The 19,198-nt window shown below is 39.3% G+C and overlaps 1 protein-coding gene across 3 annotated transcripts in view; it reads left to right on the top strand.

Annotated features, from left to right (window-relative positions):
• Nucleotides 1-15,838, top strand: part of stxbp5a (syntaxin binding protein 5a (tomosyn)) — a 127,368-nt gene extending 111,530 nt beyond the window's left edge. For 2 of the 3 annotated variants that reach the window (XM_042503040.1, XM_042503038.1), the window contains exons 20-27: nucleotides 1,251-1,301; nucleotides 4,805-4,855; nucleotides 6,483-6,764; nucleotides 8,226-8,595; nucleotides 11,283-11,448; nucleotides 12,676-12,787; nucleotides 12,889-13,109; nucleotides 14,973-15,838. In XM_042503040.1, coding sequence (XP_042358974.1) covers nucleotides 1,251-1,301; nucleotides 4,805-4,855; nucleotides 6,483-6,764; nucleotides 8,226-8,595; nucleotides 11,283-11,448; nucleotides 12,676-12,787; nucleotides 12,889-13,109; nucleotides 14,973-15,014 — 1,295 coding nt within the window. In that variant the 3' untranslated portion in view covers nucleotides 15,015-15,838. The remainder of the gene's footprint in view (nucleotides 1-1,250; nucleotides 1,302-4,804; nucleotides 4,856-6,482; nucleotides 6,765-8,225; nucleotides 8,596-11,282; nucleotides 11,449-12,675; nucleotides 12,788-12,888; nucleotides 13,110-14,972) is intronic. The other variant, XM_042503039.1, reaches the window with a different exon arrangement.
• Nucleotides 15,839-19,198: the final 3,360 nt, after the last annotated feature.

The following is a 19,198-nucleotide window of genomic DNA, read 5'->3' as shown; positions in this document are numbered from 1 at the left end:
CCCTTTTTTTCTATGTTTTTTAAACGTATTAAAGCTCTTTGGTTGAAACCAAACCAATTTAGATTTGTTTTCCTGCAGTTTCACTTGTTTTACCTTGAAGTTAGTTGCCATTTGATAAATTAAGACTCCATTATTGCTAGGAGAATGTCATTTTATTCCGAAAATATCCTTGGAATAGTTGGGTTTGCATTAAAAACAACTTAAAATCAGTGCTTCCAATTGTCAATGCTAAACCACTTACAGTAATAGGATGGATGACTCTATTTATGCATTAAACATTGTAAGGATGTACACGAGGCACAACAAAAACATCTGCATCAAGTCCTATTTTGACATTAAATCTTAGTGTTTTAATTTTTTTTGTTTGACATTTAATGTGCTTTAAAATCATTACAATCTTTGCTCATTCTGGTAAACAAATGATACAGGAAAAACAATATCTGTGAAATAAAAAGGGATCAGAGCCTCCCCCAACTAAATTTACTCAGCCAGGTGTTTTTATTGTTAAGAAGCAGGTAGTTGCAATATTACATAGTATTCTCTCAACTGTGAATCTGTTTTTTATGGTACATAGTTTTTAAATCAGAAAATAGGGTATTTTAGTCAAACTAGTGTACTGAATTTTTAACCAGCTTCATTGAGGATAAAGGTGCAGTTTGTAGGATTTAGGGGGATATACTGGCAGAGATGGAGTACAATGTAATACACATGTTTCCTTTATGTAAAATCACATGAAAATAAAAGTCGGGAGCAGGTCTTCATCGTAAGAGATCACCATGTTGCTCTGCCATCTTTCTACAGTGGCCCAGAACAGACAAACCAAACACTGGCTTAAGACAGGGCCATTTGAATTTTGCATCAGACACCATTGTTAGCAGCACCTTCACCTTGAGCTGAACAGTGTCAGAAAAAGATTGATTTGCAATGTGAATGTGAGTTTTTGCCCATTTTAATCACATGGACTGTTTGTTTTGGAGAGGAAGAGACCACTGCACATAATTTGGCTCCTGGTAAAAACTTCCTGAACAATGAACACTGATGGATTTCTAACCAGGAGCGGTTGCAGCTGGTTACACTCTGCAGTCCTCACCCCTAGGTGGCACTAAATCCTTTACACTGCTCCTTTACAAGGCCATGGACCTTGAAAAAGTGATTCATTAGGGTAAATAACAACAGCTTGTGTGTCGTAACAAGCCAAAGGGTGTTTCTAACTGAACATTTACTTTACTTTCCCCCTTACACCCCAAAAGTGTTGACGAACAGCAATCTACAGCAGTTCTACAATGGAGGTGGTAGAGGAGGTAAGATTGGCCAAAGATTTGTCATGAGAGGTTGTGTAGGCAGGACAAAGTCCAGATTTGTCCCCCCCTGTCTCTGTCCTCTGTGTCATCGTTACCACAGCGGAAAAGAATACACTAAAGAATAGAGAGACAAAGTTCAGCTTCGCCTCTGGGTAAGCCTCTGTTCCTCTGTCTTTTGATTCTCACTGTATTGAATTATAAACAAAAGTATTCTTAAGCCTAGGCACCGGCAACAGCTGTGGCCGGGGGCATTATTTTTTCAGGTTGTCCGTCCGTCCAAACGTCTGTCCCATTTTTGTGAACCAAATCTCAAATCTTTCTTCAAATTTGACACAAACATTCACTTGGACTCAACAGTAAACGTATTAGATTTTGGTTGTCATAAGTCAACGTTCAAGGTCATTATAACCTCCTCTGTCTCATTCTGAGCACGCGATATCTCAAGAATATTTTGAGGGAATTTATTTAAATTTTGTAAAAAAAAAAATGTTGGAGTAGACTCAGAGATGAACTGATTAAATTTTGGTGGTCAGAAGTGACCTTTCATTCACCTCATTCTTGTGAATGCAATATCTCAAGAGCACCTTGAGGGAATTTATTCAAATTTGACACAAACATTCACTTGGACTCAAGAATTAAATGATTAGAATTAGTTGGACAAAGGTCAAAGGTCAAGGTCCTGGTGACCTCATACAACATGTTTTTGGCCATAACTCAGGAACTCTCCAGAACCACCTTGAAACTGTGCTGGTTATATAGATATTGTGTGTGTAAGGCATCCATATTTTCACAGACATGGATGTAAGCTGTAAGTGCAGCTTGTATGGTGTGCAGAGGCATACAACCTTGTGGCAGTATATCTAGTTTTCTGTTTTAAAATGACAAGGCAATCATAGTTTACATAGGTATGCTGTAATCTGGTCTTAAAAACGTACACCGAGATTTGAAAGCTGGTGGAGCAGAGGCTAACCTGGAAGCAGGGCAGGAGTTAAGCTGTCTGTATATACACAATATAGCTTCACTTCCTCAGACACACACTGCATGCTACATGTTTGTAGCACGAGTGTCATATTGTCAATGTGCCTGCGTGTGATATCTGTCCTGACGTCCGACAGCAGATTCCCCGTGTACATCGAGTTACGTGATTGGCTCTGTCCATAGTATGATGACACCTAACAGGAGAGCAACTCATCTGTCCAACCGTGTCTTTGTCTACCTTCAGTGTGTGTATATGAAATTACATATGAACTGCTCAAAAGTAATGCTTTTTGTCTGTAGAAAGCAGGGCTTCTGGGTCCTCTTTCAAAGTCAGGTGACTGAGTAGGTATCTTAAATTATTGCTTCATCAGAGACTGGAGTTCTGACCTTGCGCCAACCAGTACTCCTCAAACGGCAGTCAAAGGTTCTTTTAAACTAGCTTGACCTCATTTAATTAGTCTGAACCCTGTTAAAAGTTCGATGTATTTTTAAAAATGTCCTTTTCCCGACCCTCCCATTAGCTTTGTTGCACCTGTGAGTGCAGAGACGTTACTTTATTAGTCTTACTGGTTTAAGGAATTTGCTGACCTCACGTAATTCACAGCATGGCTGCGTTCTGCTTCTACCTGAGCAGAGATCTGATTGGCCCTTATACGTGAAAACACCTGCGTGGATATGCAAGTAAATTGAAGAAAAGATTAAGCCATGTGGTCATGTGGATTGTAAATTTGCGCACATGATTTATGGACAGGAAGTAGACAGCAGTGAGCTTTAATAATGGAAAAATTATGTGTCTTCAAATTTATTTTTGAATAAATGGAAGCAATATAGTAATAGTAGTAATGTAGTAAACTCAATCCAGTTTGAGCGTAAGGGTATCAGAATGTAACAGACTTTTCGGGGGGGTTTTATACATTTTTTATTTCTTATGGTGGGTTTCTGACAGTTTTTTAAACTAAAGCTGGCCATTATTTCATAACTACCACAAGTGAATGGAACATCCAAGTGTACGCATGATGAATGTCCTCTTTCATCATTTAGACTTTTTCCCACTTCTTTCTCCTACAGACAGAGAAATAACATTTAAAACCTCATTCATTGTTGTTTTTATTTATTTAAAGGAATACTCACCCCCAATGACCATTTAGATATCAGTTTCTCACCCCCCGTTACATTGAATTCATAAAGAAAACTATGTCTTACTGACACGACCTCCAGTGGATGAGGGATCTAAAAAGCAGAAAAAAAATCCTTTTGAACTGAAGTCATAGAGGTCCACATTTATCAACGTTTATCCAGTTGTATGCTCAGTACTTCCCAGTCCATGCTCTGTATTACTTATCTATGCTCTTTTCAAAGCCAGAATCCACTGACAAAAACAGCAATTTTACCTTGCTTACCATGGGGGCTGCTGGTCTAATAATCATTAGTTTTTAAGTGTTAAATTACGTGTTAAATCCAAGTAAAATGACAAAGTCCCACAATAACACAAGCAAACAAACTGATCGAGGCAGCAGCGGACAGGCAGCTCCTGTCTTCAGTGAGGTAAAATTACTATTTTTGTCAGTGGAGCTTGGCGTTGAAGAGAGCACAGGTAACTTTTATATCAGTTCCCCGTTGGAAAGGGCTGTCTGTTTGGGAAGTACTGAACATACGACTGGATAAGTGAGCATGGATTATACTGCACAATTTGTATGAGAGTTTGTAAACAGAATATTTGATACCATTTTTCTTTATCGTGGACCCCTATGACTTCAGTTTGTCAAGAATTGTCTCAGTTTTGGGATTCTTCGTTCACTGTGATGACGTTGGAAAACCAACGTTTAATTTACAAAGTCAGCGCAACACTGGGTGAGTAGTCATTGTACAAATTCATTTGGGGGATGATGTATTTCTTTGTATTTCACTCTTTTAAAAGATGAAATGATTTGTAAACCAGAGCTAGGAACCCAATTCATTTTGCAATACATGCACGTATACAGTAATCAAGTGTAACTTGCACCAGTTGAGACAGTTTTGGGTAAGTTTGCCTTAATATGGGTAATGATGAAAGCCAGCCTACAGTAACTAGCAGTACACTCAATAACCTTCTTCACTGTCTTCTTCCATCTCCTGTTCAGTATTTTCTGTTTCCTGTTGCCTTCCTGTTCTTGATGCATGCTCCTGTGGCATGAGGGTCCTGAATGGCCATGCAGTTTTGACATGTCTCACTGTACCAGTCCTCTCTTGCAGGGCATTTTGCAACCAGAGGTCACCTCCTTTCTTTTATCTTCCACAGCATGCCTCTGTAATATACAGAGTTGTCTCTGACTTATGCAGCGTCTTCTCCTGCGTAAAGCATTTTGGCTTCTCTAGTCAATGAAACAATCCCCCGCACTTTGTTCCACAGCCTTTTGTCTAGTTCGTTTTCATGTATTTTAGCTTTTGTGCACAATCCTAGCCCAGTGCTGGTTATCTAGCTTTGCATGGCATCGTGTGTTAGCGTAGACGTGTGTTTGTAAAGAGGGATGTTCTCTTTTTTCCAGCAAAGATGTCACGGAAATTAAGCTTGCCTACTGAGCTAAAGCCAGACTTGGGTAAGCCTTGACTTCGTGTCTCCAAACAATTTTTCTGAAATGCAGTATATCTTTATCAGTTCAACTGGACTCCACCACATCCCATTAGTCCAGTTTATTTTATCTGGTTATTAGCCTCAAAATTGGCAAGCTGTGCAGATATTCTCCTAAGTTTGCATGAGACAAAAGTAGCACTGATCTGACCAGAATATCCATTTTATTGAGCTAAGTCAAAGTGTTGAAATTGAAAAATTTAGTGTAAAAAGTGACTCCAACTTTTTGACCTTGGTTGGGGGTTGTTCTTGAGGTCAGTGGTGCTAAGCTAAACTCTGCACACTCCATCTCACCGTAACGCTTTCTGTAACTTTTGCAGCTTTCTCTTTTTCTTCTGTGTTCTTCATGTCTTTCCTTTCTCTGTCTGATTGGTACTTCCAAAAATGCCCAAATAGAAATATTATCACTTTCATATTAGGAGACATTTTCTTCTCCAGGGGTGTACAACATTCTTCTAAAGAACCAAGAACATCGGATGAGACATTGTTAAATTAAAATGTTTTACCTGTATGGTTGTTTAAGATTTCGTGTGTGATGCACATGGAACCAAAGTGCCTGATTGACTGTTCCTTCAGGCAATAAAACTGTTGATTGGGGATGACACATTTTAAAATTGTTGCTTGGCCTGTAAAAATGGATTTATTTTTATTGTTTGATATAAAATATAACATGAAGTCACCATCTACACAGTTTCAGGTGATGCAGCTCTGTCAGAGAGACAAAATTAGACCAGCCTTTTAAATAATTACCCACTATTAAGAATGCAGGCCCACAGTGTTTGATTTATCTCCCAATTTTTTGTATCTTCATCGTCAATATCTTACAGAGATCAGCCAAAAACAAATACAGTTGTTAGCACGCTGGTACATCTTGAGTTTGCTCTAAAATGTCAAATACCTTTAAATGGCTAGTTCAGATTTTTTGAAGTGCTGTTGTATGAGGTACTTATCCATAATCAGTGTATTACATACAGTAGATGGTGGTCAGCAAGCCCCCAGTTTAGAGAAGCAGGTTGGAGTATTGCCGAGGAAGCTAAGCATTGTACTGCTGTGGATGGGGTCAGCATCAAAGTGTATTTAAGTGTATTTAACGCCAGTTAAAAAAGTCAACCTTAAAATAATCATTATGCAATACAATCAATGTGCTTAACCTTAATGTCAGGCAGAAATTTATGATGGGGAATTGAAGCTGTTATACCTCTCTCTTCAAAGCCAGACTCCAAAACAGTGATTTAACATCGGACCTTTTTAGGTGGCTAAAATACGTTTTGCTGCTGGCCCCCATCTACAGCAGTACATTGCTTAGCTTCTGTGCTGGTACTCCTGCAGCTTCTCCAAACTAGGGAAGAGCAAAACGACATCAACTGAATGTGAAATGCTGACATTGGATAAACACCTCATCAGCTCAGTACCTCTTGAAAAAATCTGAACTATCCCTTCAACATCCAAAGTGTTTAATTTACTAAGACACTATGAGAAACTTTTTATTTACCACTTGATTTTGTATATACAGTACAGTGTCCACATCTGTGTTGACTATTTTGTGATTTCGCTGCTGTGCAGGTGCTTTACCTCTCTCTGTTTTCTCCTCACTGTCCTCCTGTCTGTATGCCCGCCGCGGGGTGCCAACCCATTAGACCATCGGGACAATTCTTTCAGCCGCTCACGCTCCTCCAGCGTAACCAGCATCGACAAGGAAGCACGAGAGGCCATCAGCTCCTTCCACTTTAGCGAGGCCTTCGCCCGGAAGGGGGACAGCACTTTGACACCCTGCCTGTATGTGGGCACAACTCTGGGCACCGTGCTTGCTCTAGCTATCACATTGCCACCTGCTGGGGAGCAACGGCAACTGCAGCCAGTTATCATTTCACCTACAGGTGAGTAATGGATGCCAGAAGGGAGGGAGGGATGAGTGATGCATACTAGTTTTGTCACTATAGTGAAAAAAGTGAAAAAAACTTTTTTGGTTTTCCCAATTTTGTCTATTATAAATTCATTGTTTTAAAGGGACAGCTATCCCTCAAATCAAAAATACATATTTTCCTCTTACTTTGTAATGCTATTTATTAATCTAGATTGATTTGGTGTGAGTTGCCAAGTGTTGGAGATATCAGCCATTGAGATGTCTAGATGGTATTCAGCTTGTGGTGCTCAAAGCACTAAAAAAATTAGATTTGAAAAACTCAACAGCAGTGTTTCTCAGAAATCATAACCTGAAGATAGGGCTCATTTATGCTCAGTGTTAGATACAGAGAGGGACAGGCTCTATCCATAGTCTGCGTTCATTTAATCCGTATTTGTACCTGTTTTTTGAAAGCTTACAGATACAGATAAAATGTAGCAGTGCCACAGAGATCATGGAGGCAGTGTATCATAGTTCAAGAGAGGTAGGACTGCAGGTGACAATGAAGACATTTAAATAATGGTGGAAAGGAGCAAATCAGTTGTATATAATGTTATATAGTATATTCAGTTTAAATAGTGAAAAGGATTCTCCATCTACATGTCTGGATATATTTAATGGCCACACAGACCATCACCATCTACAACGCTGCCTCCTTTTAAAGGTACAATATCACCTCCGTCACCTCTTTTTTTGTTGTGTCACACTTTTGTTTCCCCCGTTCAGTGCCATTTGTTGGCTGTATCTCTGCCAATGTAAAGAACGCATGCAAATATAAGGGAAACTGACGTTTACAATGTTTGAAAGGCACATATATAGTTTTGTACATAAAGGGAGTATAAAAAGCCTATAATCCAGTGACCTTGTTTTGAGCTGTTTCATGTAGGAGCTGCTTTCTTTCTACCAAGCAGCCGCCAACCATATCACCAGGCAGAAGGAAGCGTGCATCTCCCACAAGCTCACCTAGCACTACTGAGCGAGCTAACATTACAGCTCAGCTAAGGAGGACGCCATTGATGCTTACATCTTTCCCTGTCACAAGCACGAGCATCTCGTCCATGAGAAGATGCATGCTTCCTTCTGCATGGTGATGTGGTTGGCTAGTGTAGTGTGGTGGGAAAAAAATAGTTCCAACATGAAACTGCTTGCAGTAAGATCTGTGGATTATCTTGAGTAAATGAGTCATGATTTCCAGAAAGAGACAATGCTGTTGAATTTTTCAAAATAATTTTTTTTTGGCATTTTAAAGCACCACAAGCCCAGATGATCTAGTTCCATTATATTGTTGAGAAGGCAGACATCTCTACAGCCGATGTCTCCAACGCTCAACAACTCACACCAAAACAATGTGGACTTATAAATAGCACTACAGGTACGAGAAAAATAAGTACAACAGCACTATTTCAGTAACATATCTCTTCCTTCCATTCATCAGGCATGTTGGTGCGACTGAAAGGCAGCGTTATGCGGATGGCGTTCCTGGACTCAACAGGGGCCTTGCTGCCCCCTGCCCATGAGCCTTGGTTTGAACCCAACGTCACAGCAGACGGTGAAGAAAGAGAGAAGGTCCGTAAGCGCCGTCCCGTGTCAGTGTCCCCCTCCACCTCCCAGGACCTCAACGAGGGCCAGTACGCTGTGGTGTGTTCAGAGAAACAGGCCAAAGTCATGTCCCTTCCCTCCCACACCTGCATCTACAAACACAGCATCACAGAGACCTCCTTCATCCTGCGGGCAGACGTGGTGCAGATGAGTCACGGCGCGTGCCTGGCGTGTTTCTGCGCTAACGGCCACATCATGACCCTCAGGTGAGAAACATGTCAGTCTGCGTCAGTCAGAAATAGCTGGTTATTATTAAAACATATCAATCAAAGTCTGTTTGAATAAAGTCATGTTCATATGATTAGATTTCAGTAAATATGATCTGACCTTCTGTTGTGCTCTGATTGTTTAACTGCCGTCAAAGAGCAATAGAATAGTTGAGTAAATGTTTTTAAAACAAAAAATGCTGGAGGTCAGTATGTTTGCCAGTTTTGGTCAGTACTGCTGTGACAACCACCCAAATCTGTCTTTAGAGTATGAAACAGTTTAAAAAGTACAAATGCAATTCCACAGAAAGTGCAGTGTCACTGCGTGCAAATTAGAGAGGTATTCAAGAAAGTTCTGACCAATAGAGGAGCCGGAGGTGGGCACAGTTGCCTACTTATGAGCTCATCAGGGTCATGCACGAGGACTGAGATGGTAGATGGGCATTAAGCCATAGTTTGGCATAATTATGAGTATTTGGGACATTCTGAGCAGCACACAGATGGACTATGAAGAAGTGGATTAGGCTGCAGAGATAGTTTGATAAAACTTTTTGTCACTATGAAACCTTTTACTTTTGGAATCAATTTTAATCTGTTTGAATACAAGCTGACAACAACCAAAACTTTCCATTTTGTTTTACAACTAAAAACAAACCTTTTTCGTATGTGGCAAGTGTTTAAAGTCAAAATACCAGGGGTCAGAAACCACACACACATGTGCCCCAATTGTCATGTAGTAGCTTAACCAAAAGCACACTCGCAATATGTGTAATATTAAGTCAAAAAACTCAGAGTGCATTGGACAGCTGATTTGAAAGAAGAATCTGTATTTAGCATTACACTTGATGAGAGCATGGATGTGAATGACGTACCACGTTTGTCCTACTAAGATACTGTGATTATATTGTAAGGGAGGAGCTATGCTACTTAAAACAACAACATGACGACATAGCCAAAGTTTTTATGGAGCATGACTATTTGTTATGATACATGCATTAACATGAAAATTAAGAAATGTCACTTTATATAAAAAAGGTTGCCTACCTTTGCAATAGAGAGATTTTGGGTGTTGGGGGAATTATTGCTTTTATTTCTTTGACGATATAGTTACCCCTGAGGCAATGTTGCTGTTAGTGTTAGCTTTGTTATATGTATGCAGTGGTGGGAAAAAAAGCACTCCCATTTTTTTACTTCAGTAAAAAAAAAAGTTACAGGTGAAAGTCTTATATTAAAATGTTTACTTAAGTCAAAGTACAAAAGTATTTAAGAAAGTACAAATTGTGAAAGTGGTAACTATGCAGAATTGCCCATTTCAGAATAACTATAATAATAATAACAGCATATTAATCTATAATAATACATCATAATTTAATCTGTTAAGTAACAAGTAACTAAAGCTGTCATACAATTGCAGTGGAGTAAAATATATACTTCTAAGATGAAGTGAGGTAGAAGAATAAAGTGGCATAAATTGTACTTTACTGAAGTAAAGTATATGTACGTAGTTACATACAGCCACTGTACATATGTCATTAATTTATAATTCAAGACACTCAACAAGTGTAAAACAACAGTTAGATTGTGGTGCAAAACTAAACTTCATACCAGTTCCAACATTGACTACACACAGAGATCTGAAGGACAAATTTGACTACTCACAGTTTCACCAGTTTATTCTGGCCATGTCAAACAAATGTTATTGGCGTAATGACCGAAAATCGAAGGTGTGTCATGTGTAGGCCTATACATGAGATGGCAAGGGATGGGCTTACAGTATAGGGTCACATGGTTTTTGATTTATTATTTTTTTGTGATGATGGAATTATCCTCAATGTCGTTGTCAGTGCTAGCTTTGTACGTCGATGATTTATCAATTCTCAATTCTCTATTTTCAACAAATGTAAAATAAGAGTTGTTTTGTTGAAGTTCAAATGTGGTTTAACGATATTATCGGAGCAACAGATTGTCTGAACTTTTAAATGGCAGAAATAAATGTTGTCACCACTGAGGCAGACAGGCTCATCATATCATGTCCTCAATTAAACTTTTCTTTTTGCTCAAGTTGTCATTCAAAGTCAGACACAAACTTCTGTCCTCATGCACACCCATAACAAACACACTGGCACACATCCTCACACCTCTGTCCTAAACCGTCATCCCAAATTTAACTATACAATATAAACCAACATGACAAGGTCAGGAACTGCTCTCACAGGCACACGCGCGCGTGTGCGCACACACACACACACACACACACACAGACATACCAGGTTCATTTTCATGTCATGTGTGGAAGGGTATAAGTGGGAAAGGGTGTGTTAATCTGTCGCTCATCTTCATTAATATTCACTTCCCCAGAGGACAGAGACAGAACAGCCGTCCATATGGGTGTCTGACAAAGATAGGGTGCCCATCTGTCTGTCTGTCTGTGTGTGTTTTTCTGTGTGTTTGTTCAAAGTGCAGAAACATTGTCATCAATGTTTCAGAAGGTTGATATGTGTTAATTTAGATTTTAAAAAATCATGACAGTGATAAAACTTGAAATATTTGCTCTTGAATATTCACCTCAACAACCACAGTGATCTGTTTAGTTACTGTCCAAGACTACAAAATAAAAGTCATTTACTGGCAGTGTTATAATATTCTGTAGATCTAAAATCACTTCATTTCTGTGTCCCTCTGTTTAGTGTGCCGGGACTGAGACCGCTCATGGATGTAAACTACCTGCCTTTGACAGACATGCGGATAGCAAGGACGTTCTGCTTCACCAACCTGGGTCAGGCCATGTACCTCTGCTCCCCCACTGAGGTCCAGAGGATCACTTATAGCCAGGACACCTGTGAAAACCTGCAGGTCAGTTTTTGTGCTTTTTAAAGTACAGGGTGCATATGGATTTAAAGGGTAACTTCTGTTTGTTTTTTTTTTCAACCTGGACCCTATTTTCCTATGTTGTTGTGTCAAAGTGACTAATGGAAACAAAAGTGTTTGATATTAGTCCTGTTTTTAGCAAGCGCGCTGCAGCCACAAAACAGGCTGTAATGTTACCACTTGGGGTAAAATATTATTTCTTTGGGCTTTTTAGCCTTTAATTGATAGGACAGAGTAAGCGTGAAAGGGGGAGAGAGAGAGGGGATGATGTGCAGCAAAGGGTTTAGGCTAAAATTGAACCCACAGCTGCTGCGGGGGAGGTCATAGCCTCTGTATATGGGGCCTCGGCTCTACCAGCTGAGTTACTGGGCACCCCATGTGTGACAGAGATATTGAAATGATCCCTATTGCGATAAGATCCTCTTTGATTAACCAGAAAAAAAGCCCTTTATCACTTTTGTTAAACCCACCAGATTCCATTTAAATAAACAGTAATTTTACAGTAGTGAAACACTCTTCATTCAAAGTTAAGTTATTCAAAAAAATGTCGTCTAATCACTGTTGGAACATTCACTTACTCTGGTTTGGTTAAAATAAAGCCTCAATTCACCCAGTTAAATGTGAAAATATGCTGGCTCTATACACGCTTAAATTACTGTTTATTTAAATGGAGTCTGGTTGATTTGGCAGTGGTGATTTCAGGGCTGTGAAAACGGTCTTACTTTTTAGCAAAACGGTCTATCTCTGTAGAAATCAATTTTATAATGTTTTACTTAGAATTACAGTCTAAGCCCATCAGTGGCAAAAACAAGTGCTGTAGTGGATGTACATTGACATTGCCCACATTGCAGCCTGTTTTGCTGCTAGCAGCTGCAGCCCTCTCGCCCAATACTGGACCACTTCCAAAAAATACTGTTCTTATTAGTCACGTGGACAGAAAACAGAAAAATAGGGTTCAGGTTAAAATACAGAAAACCTTTAATGAGACGTGTTCAGGATGTGAGGTTTAAGTCTTGAATAAAGTTTTGTGGATTTACATCATGCATCTCTGGAGCATAAACAACACCAATATATTATTTATAATGACTGGAAAAGATAGGGGAAATGTCTTTGGTAACATGAACACAAGGTTTATATTTACTGTACATTCATCTGTGTGTAACATGCCATGAGTGTGTATGTAGCAAGATAATGTGTGTCTTGGTGTTTCAGGAGATGCTGGGTGAACTCTTTACACCAGTAGAGACACCAGAGGCTCCCAACAGAGGGTTCTTCAAAGGCCTCTTTGGGGGAGGAGCACAGTCACTGGACAGAGAGGAGCTATGTACGCAAAACCGACACATCCCACATACACAGTGGTTCAGTCCTGTGTTGATGCAACCTCACAAATCTCTTTTTTTTTCTCCCTTTCATCTTTTTACTCAGTTGGTGAGATAGCAGCTGGAAAGGCATCCCGGAGTCTGGCCCAGCACATCCCAGGCCCAGGTGGCATCGAGGGCATGAAGGGGGCAGCCTCTGGTGTGGTTGGAGATCTGGCGCGCGCCCGGATAGCGCTGGATGAAAGAGGCCAGAAACTGGGCGAGCTGGAGGAAAGGACAGCTGCCATGATGGCCAGCGCAGACTCCTTTTCCAAACACGCCCATGAGGTAACAGAAAATGTATACAAGTCTAAAATCTGGAGAGAACAGTAAACATGTGACGTGACAGCAAGGACACCACAACTGCTCATGCTTGTGCCCACATGTGTACAGTGTTGGGTGTAATGTGTCACTGTAATGACATTACATTTGTGCGTAACACAGTAATGGAAGGCAGTGTAGTTAATGATCAAACAATTATGTTGTTACTTGGGTTACATAAAATTCTTTAATTATAATGGGCCAATAGAAAAAAATTATAAACATAGAATTAAATAATGAAATTGTCTGACAAACAATTTTAGAGATTCCTCCGTATGATATATAACCCCTGTTTTAGTATTAAAAAGGTCAAGTAAGCTGGACTAATGTGCTATAAAGCCATGGTTTGGTGATCGAGCAACTTGAGTGAGTTTATTTGTGTTTGGCTTGTACTTTATATGGCATTTAAACGTTTTTCTCTTTAAAAACCGCACATCATCTAATGCCATTAGGAAGGCCAGTCTCTTATAATAAATATTGACACCTATTGATATTTCATTTTGCACTCTGAAGTGTCCTATGGTTTCATTTTAAGGCAGTTACAGGCTGCTGCAGCACCGTCTTGATTCTCCTATTGCTCCTTGTTTTGTGCTCTTATGTGGGCAGATTTAGGGTTTAACATTAAATTTTTAAATTGCAATTACTTGACAATGCTTCTCAGGATGATGCGGCCTAACACAAAAGAAATATAACAAGTTGTATAACAATTTACTTTCTTCAAGGAGTAATTAAGTAAAGTAATGCATTACTCTTGTTATTATAAAGTAACAAGTAATATATAATAATTTTTTTTGTGTAATGACCCCAACACTGCTTGTGTACAGCACCTAACAGAGAGAAAATACTCTCAACTATAAGTTCACTGACGAAAAGTAATGATTGGTAATTATTTAGATTATTGTTGTTTTGGTTTTGATTTGACCATCAGAGCTGGTTACAATATGTGTGTTATTAAAAAAGAAAACTGTGCTGTCCTGAATAATAAATGTATTCTTGAATACTCAGTGCTCTCCAGAAATATTACTCACTTACACTATTTAGCCACTAGAGGGCAGTATATGCCTGTGGAAAGTCCATCCTACTGTTGTTAAGGAGTCTTGTGTCAAACCTACAGGAGCTCTCACTTTAAGACTGAGATAGACATAGTTTCTAAAATGTATGAGGTGTCCTCTTTAGTGCAATGTTTAGAATTTGACTAGGTGAACTAAAATTAGTACAAAAAAGGAAAATAAGTAAAATAGCAGATTTACGACAATACAACACTACATACAATACAAATTGAATGTTTGCTCCTTATTTTGCTGCTTGTTTTTATCTGCTAGCTTAATATCTGTTACCAGCCAAGTCCAAGATCATATCAGTTGTTGCCAGATCTCACGGTTGTCTGTGTTACTAAGACAGAGACAGGCCTTTAGGAAGGTAATGTTCTCCTGATTTATTTGTCTGAAAAAGTGCCATGTTAGTGTCAGAATGTCCAGGATATACGTGGCTTGGGTCCAGTATATATTTCAATGACTTTGGGGATGAAGAATTGGTCGTGATCTTTGCTCACGTTCATTTCTTCCATTGGAATAATTAGATGCAGGACTGCTGAAAGGGCAGGAAGGTGGCAAAACCCATGTGACAAAGATACAGGGAATGACTTTAAAGTGAGCTGTTTTGGTTTGTCAGTGATCTCTGGAGGCAGTAAAGGTTAGGGGGAAAAGGTCATTGTTAGGGTTAGCACTAGTCGGTAATAGCACATTAGAGCAGGACTAGGCAAAGCACTCATTCAGTGGATACATTGTAGCATCTGACATGTTCTCACTCCAACATGTCCTCTGTTTCCAGATGATGCTGAAGTGCAAAGATAAAAAATGGTACCAGTTCTGATCAGTGACGCGGGCGGAGCAGAGCTCCACGGACACAACTGTCACCTTCCATTGGCTCATTTGGACTCACCGTGACCCCCACCCATCCGTCTGTCCATACATCCATCCCTCCAAGCCTTCTTCACTGGGACACTTGGGATTTTCTTCCCTAGCACAATGTCGAATACTGTTCTTACCTCAGTCTTAGGGTGGAACTGAGGGGTGGACAGGGGAGAAGGACGACCTCAGAGGGAGCAAATAATGGTGTCTTTTTTTTTTTTTTATGTTTTTGTCTCTTTGTTTATCTCTGTTTTGATTTCTCCTCCGAGGTAGCCGATTGGTCCACGCACCTGGAGATTCTTCATTCTCATTTGCCAAAATGTCCGTCACTGTTGTCTCCACTCCGAGCCTGTCGGGGCCAGTATTCAAACCGACGAACATAGCTGAAAAAAAGACAAATACCTAACGAAGAAACAGACTACAAAAAATTCTTAAAATGTAAAAAGAAGGAAAAAGAATCTAAATACATCATTATATATACATAAATCTAATAAATGTGCAACGCTGTATCCACTTCCGAGTGACAAGTACAAAAGAAAGGGATAACTCATCGAGGAGCAGGGTGCTGAAGAAGGTGGCGTTGGAGAGCCACAGGAAGTGCTGTGACAGTGACGCCTCCTCTATGCAGAGAGTCGCGGGGATAAAAGCAACTTATTCTGATGTACACTGGATATTTCGTCATCTCGCTCAACCTCTAGACTCTCCTCTGTATCTTACAGACTTTCATATTGTTACCAACAATGTGTGTGTGTGTGTGTGTGTGTGTGTGTGTGTGCGTGTGTGTGTGTGTGTTTGTGTTAATTTCTATTTTCTTGCCATTCCTCTCTTTGTTATTTGTTGGGTTTTTTGCTCTGTCTGTATTATTGGAAAATCTCTTATTTTTCTATTGTTGTGAAAGTGGATGATATTTGATTTGTTGAAAAAATACGTTTTGTGGCTTTTATCTAACAACTCAAATTAATTTCTCCTTATGAAAAGGGCTGGAATCTAAAAAAAGGAGGGCAAGGATATAAAAGGCATATATCATTTAGTACTCACTGACACGGCAACATCAGATTTCTCGACTCTGAAATCTCAAAGCAAGTGCGTATCAACCACACATGTTTATCGTTTACCTGAGGATTTCATTTATCTGATGTGATGTTAACTGCCTCTCTCACCCTCTAATGTCATACACTTCCACAGTTTGGCTTAGTCTGTGAGTGTGACTGTACAAATGCTGATGAGATCAGTATTAAATACACAAATAGTCGAGCCAGATTTGGTGGAGTTTCCAACGTCTGGAGCACACATCAATATTGAGATACACATAAGTAGAAACCCTATTTGTGTGTATTCATATATGCAGGATAGTATAAATAAGGATGTGTAATCCTTTAAAATAATACATCTAAAACATATTTCAGGTTTGCTGACAGTTGTCTGTATGAGAAAGTTGTTGTTAATGTTTATTTATTGAGGTGCAAAAACTTGTGTTTGGTGTCAGAAACGTTCATCCTCATTATTATCTCGTTTCTATCTCCATGTTTGCAGTGAAGCTCAAATGTGGTGTATCTCTCTGTCTACCAGGCTTTTAACCTTTATTTGTATATAAGTAAATAGTTTGACAATCTAAGACCAACTGGAAAGTAAAATGTCAAGGTTGCTGAAGCAACAGAAGAGGAGAGAGGCCATATTTTTTCTGACGCCAAAGAGTTGCTTTAGCTTTTTTTCCATTGCATTATTGTTTGGCTCACCACTCCGACAGAGAGTATGTGGCAGTGTTTGTAATACAGTATTACTTCATCCAGTGCAGACCCAGGATCAGGTTCATTTAGGAAAGATGATCATCTTCATCACCTTTCAGGGTTCAAGAAATGGAATAAGTGGAACTCAACCATTTCCAATATTATTGCAGAGCTGGACCTAGCACATTCGTTGCCATAGGCAAGCCTTTTATGGTGCCCTCACCCCTTGCCCCAAAATTTGTATTATTTTATATTTATAGAGTGCTGCAGGAATAAATCCTAAAACCAGGAAATGAGTTTCCCTCATCTTAAAGCCCATTGGTTTTTTGAATGGGTTTTTGTTTAGATGCCTGAAATACAGACTGTGGTAACACAAGCTTAAGAGTCTTTAACGTTTTGTTCTATAGCTTAAAGGGGTTAGTAAATATCCAGATCATAGAATTTAAAGCCTTTAGGTGTCTTAAACAAGGCAGTTGCTAACAAGTGGCTAAATGAGACTACAGAACATAGAAGGGCTTACAGCCTTGCTGTGGTGGCAGCATTGAAGTCATTCAACCACAGTGTAGTTCATTTGTAGCCTAATGTTAAGTGCATTTACACTTCAAAAATCATAAATTGTGGTGTTCATTTGTGAAGATTATTTTGCTTAACAAAACATGAAAGTATAAGACTTTGTTTGCCACAGATTTTATTTTTTGCAATAATCCGAAATCCAATGGAAAACTCTTACACGCTTTTTGACAAGGGAACTAGGGCGATGCTATCTTCTGCATTGGCCTACAGAAAAATATCATCCCCGCTCCACTTTATTTTATTTTTTATTAACAAGAAACAGAGCTAATGAGAAAATACAATACAAATACACAACTCAACCAACAAGTAATCAGAGTATTATGTGCAAATTTGCAAGTTTTGTCATCTTCTTGTTTTTGTTGGGGCAATTTTGGCACCCCACCACTGGGTGGTACCTTAAGTCGCTGCCTATGTCGCCTTTTGGAAGATCCACCACTGTACTATTGTCTCCCAATATGTCATAAATTGGAACATTTGGACTAACATTTAATGTTTGAAATGGTTGATGAAGCTGCTTCCTTAAAACAAAAAACTGAACCACTCCACCACAGCTCAGACACAACAATATTTCTGGTATTCATCTGTGTGTGTGTTTGTGGAGTGTGTCTGAATGTCTCGCTGTATGTCAGGGTGTGCTCATGTGAATTAAGTGATATAATTTAAGATTTTGTTTTTTTAACTGATGTCTCTCAAGTCAGCATTCTGTGTCCAGTTGAGTGTCTGTTACACTAACTAAAGCCACCAATGATGAGAAAAATAAGATAATAATAGAATAAAGAGCATAAGAGGATGACCTCTAAATTCTGGTTTAATTTAACTGGCATGTTCCGTCTTTGCGCACATGCTTCGATTCTCCTTCACTTCAGTTTTTGCCTTTCTTTCGTCCTCCAGTGAGTCTTACGCTGACTCTCTTGGTTCCACAGCTACAGATATGGCCTTCTCTGTGTTTAGTAAGCAGTGTAGTGTGGATGTTGGTAGGTAGCTCTGTCTTAAACCCCCAAGTGAAGAAGAGGGGAAAAAAAAATTCAGGAAAACTAGTTTTAGCTAGAGGTCATCCCCGAAAACATGTTCAGTGTCTTTCCCTCCAACCCAACTGTTATTTGTGTTTGTTTTTTTCTCTTTTTTTCAATGTTATATTTGTTTTATCATCTATGAGTGATTTGTTTCTTGTCCATTCATCACAGTATGCAGTATTCTTACCTGAAACGATCCACACACTCAAGCAACAAGAGGGAGTCCTGTCTATCTGCCATATGCCATCTTCTGTCCTGGATTCAACAGTTATCAGTGGGTTGCAGTATTTTTCTCATTGTAGCCAATTTTCTTGTACAGTTTTATGCAACTTTCACATGGATGTTTATGACTTTATCTGCTGCCACAAAAATTTAGAAATTCTGTAGATAGAGATTACTGTGCAATGGAAAATAAAAGTGGAAAATGTATTTGTCTTAAAGCATCTTTTAAAATCTTATATGGAGTTCAAAATAGGATATGGCTTTTTCAGATAAAAGAAAAGCTTATATGTCTGCATTATTATGCTAGAAGTAAAATATAAGCGATATAGAGTACTGACAATTATAATGGTGTACATTAGTATTGTGGGTATGTACACTGATCAGCGACAACATTTAAACCACTGACAGGTGAAGTGAATAACATTGATCATCTTGTGACAGTTCAATCTTCTGCTGTGAAACCTTGGATCCTGTGATTCATGTGGATACTGCTTGACGTGCACAAACACCCAAACATTGTTGCAGACCAAGTACCTCCCTTAGTCCAACGGCACTCCTTGATAGCAGTGGCCCCCCGGCAGGAAAATGTGCCTTCACAGCGCAAGCCTTTT

This window comes from Plectropomus leopardus, chromosome 16 (assembly GCF_008729295.1).
Source record: "Plectropomus leopardus isolate mb chromosome 16, YSFRI_Pleo_2.0, whole genome shotgun sequence".
Taxonomy (NCBI): Eukaryota; Metazoa; Chordata; class Actinopteri; order Perciformes; family Serranidae; genus Plectropomus; species Plectropomus leopardus.
This window is presented reverse-complemented; position numbering and strand designations above follow the sequence as displayed.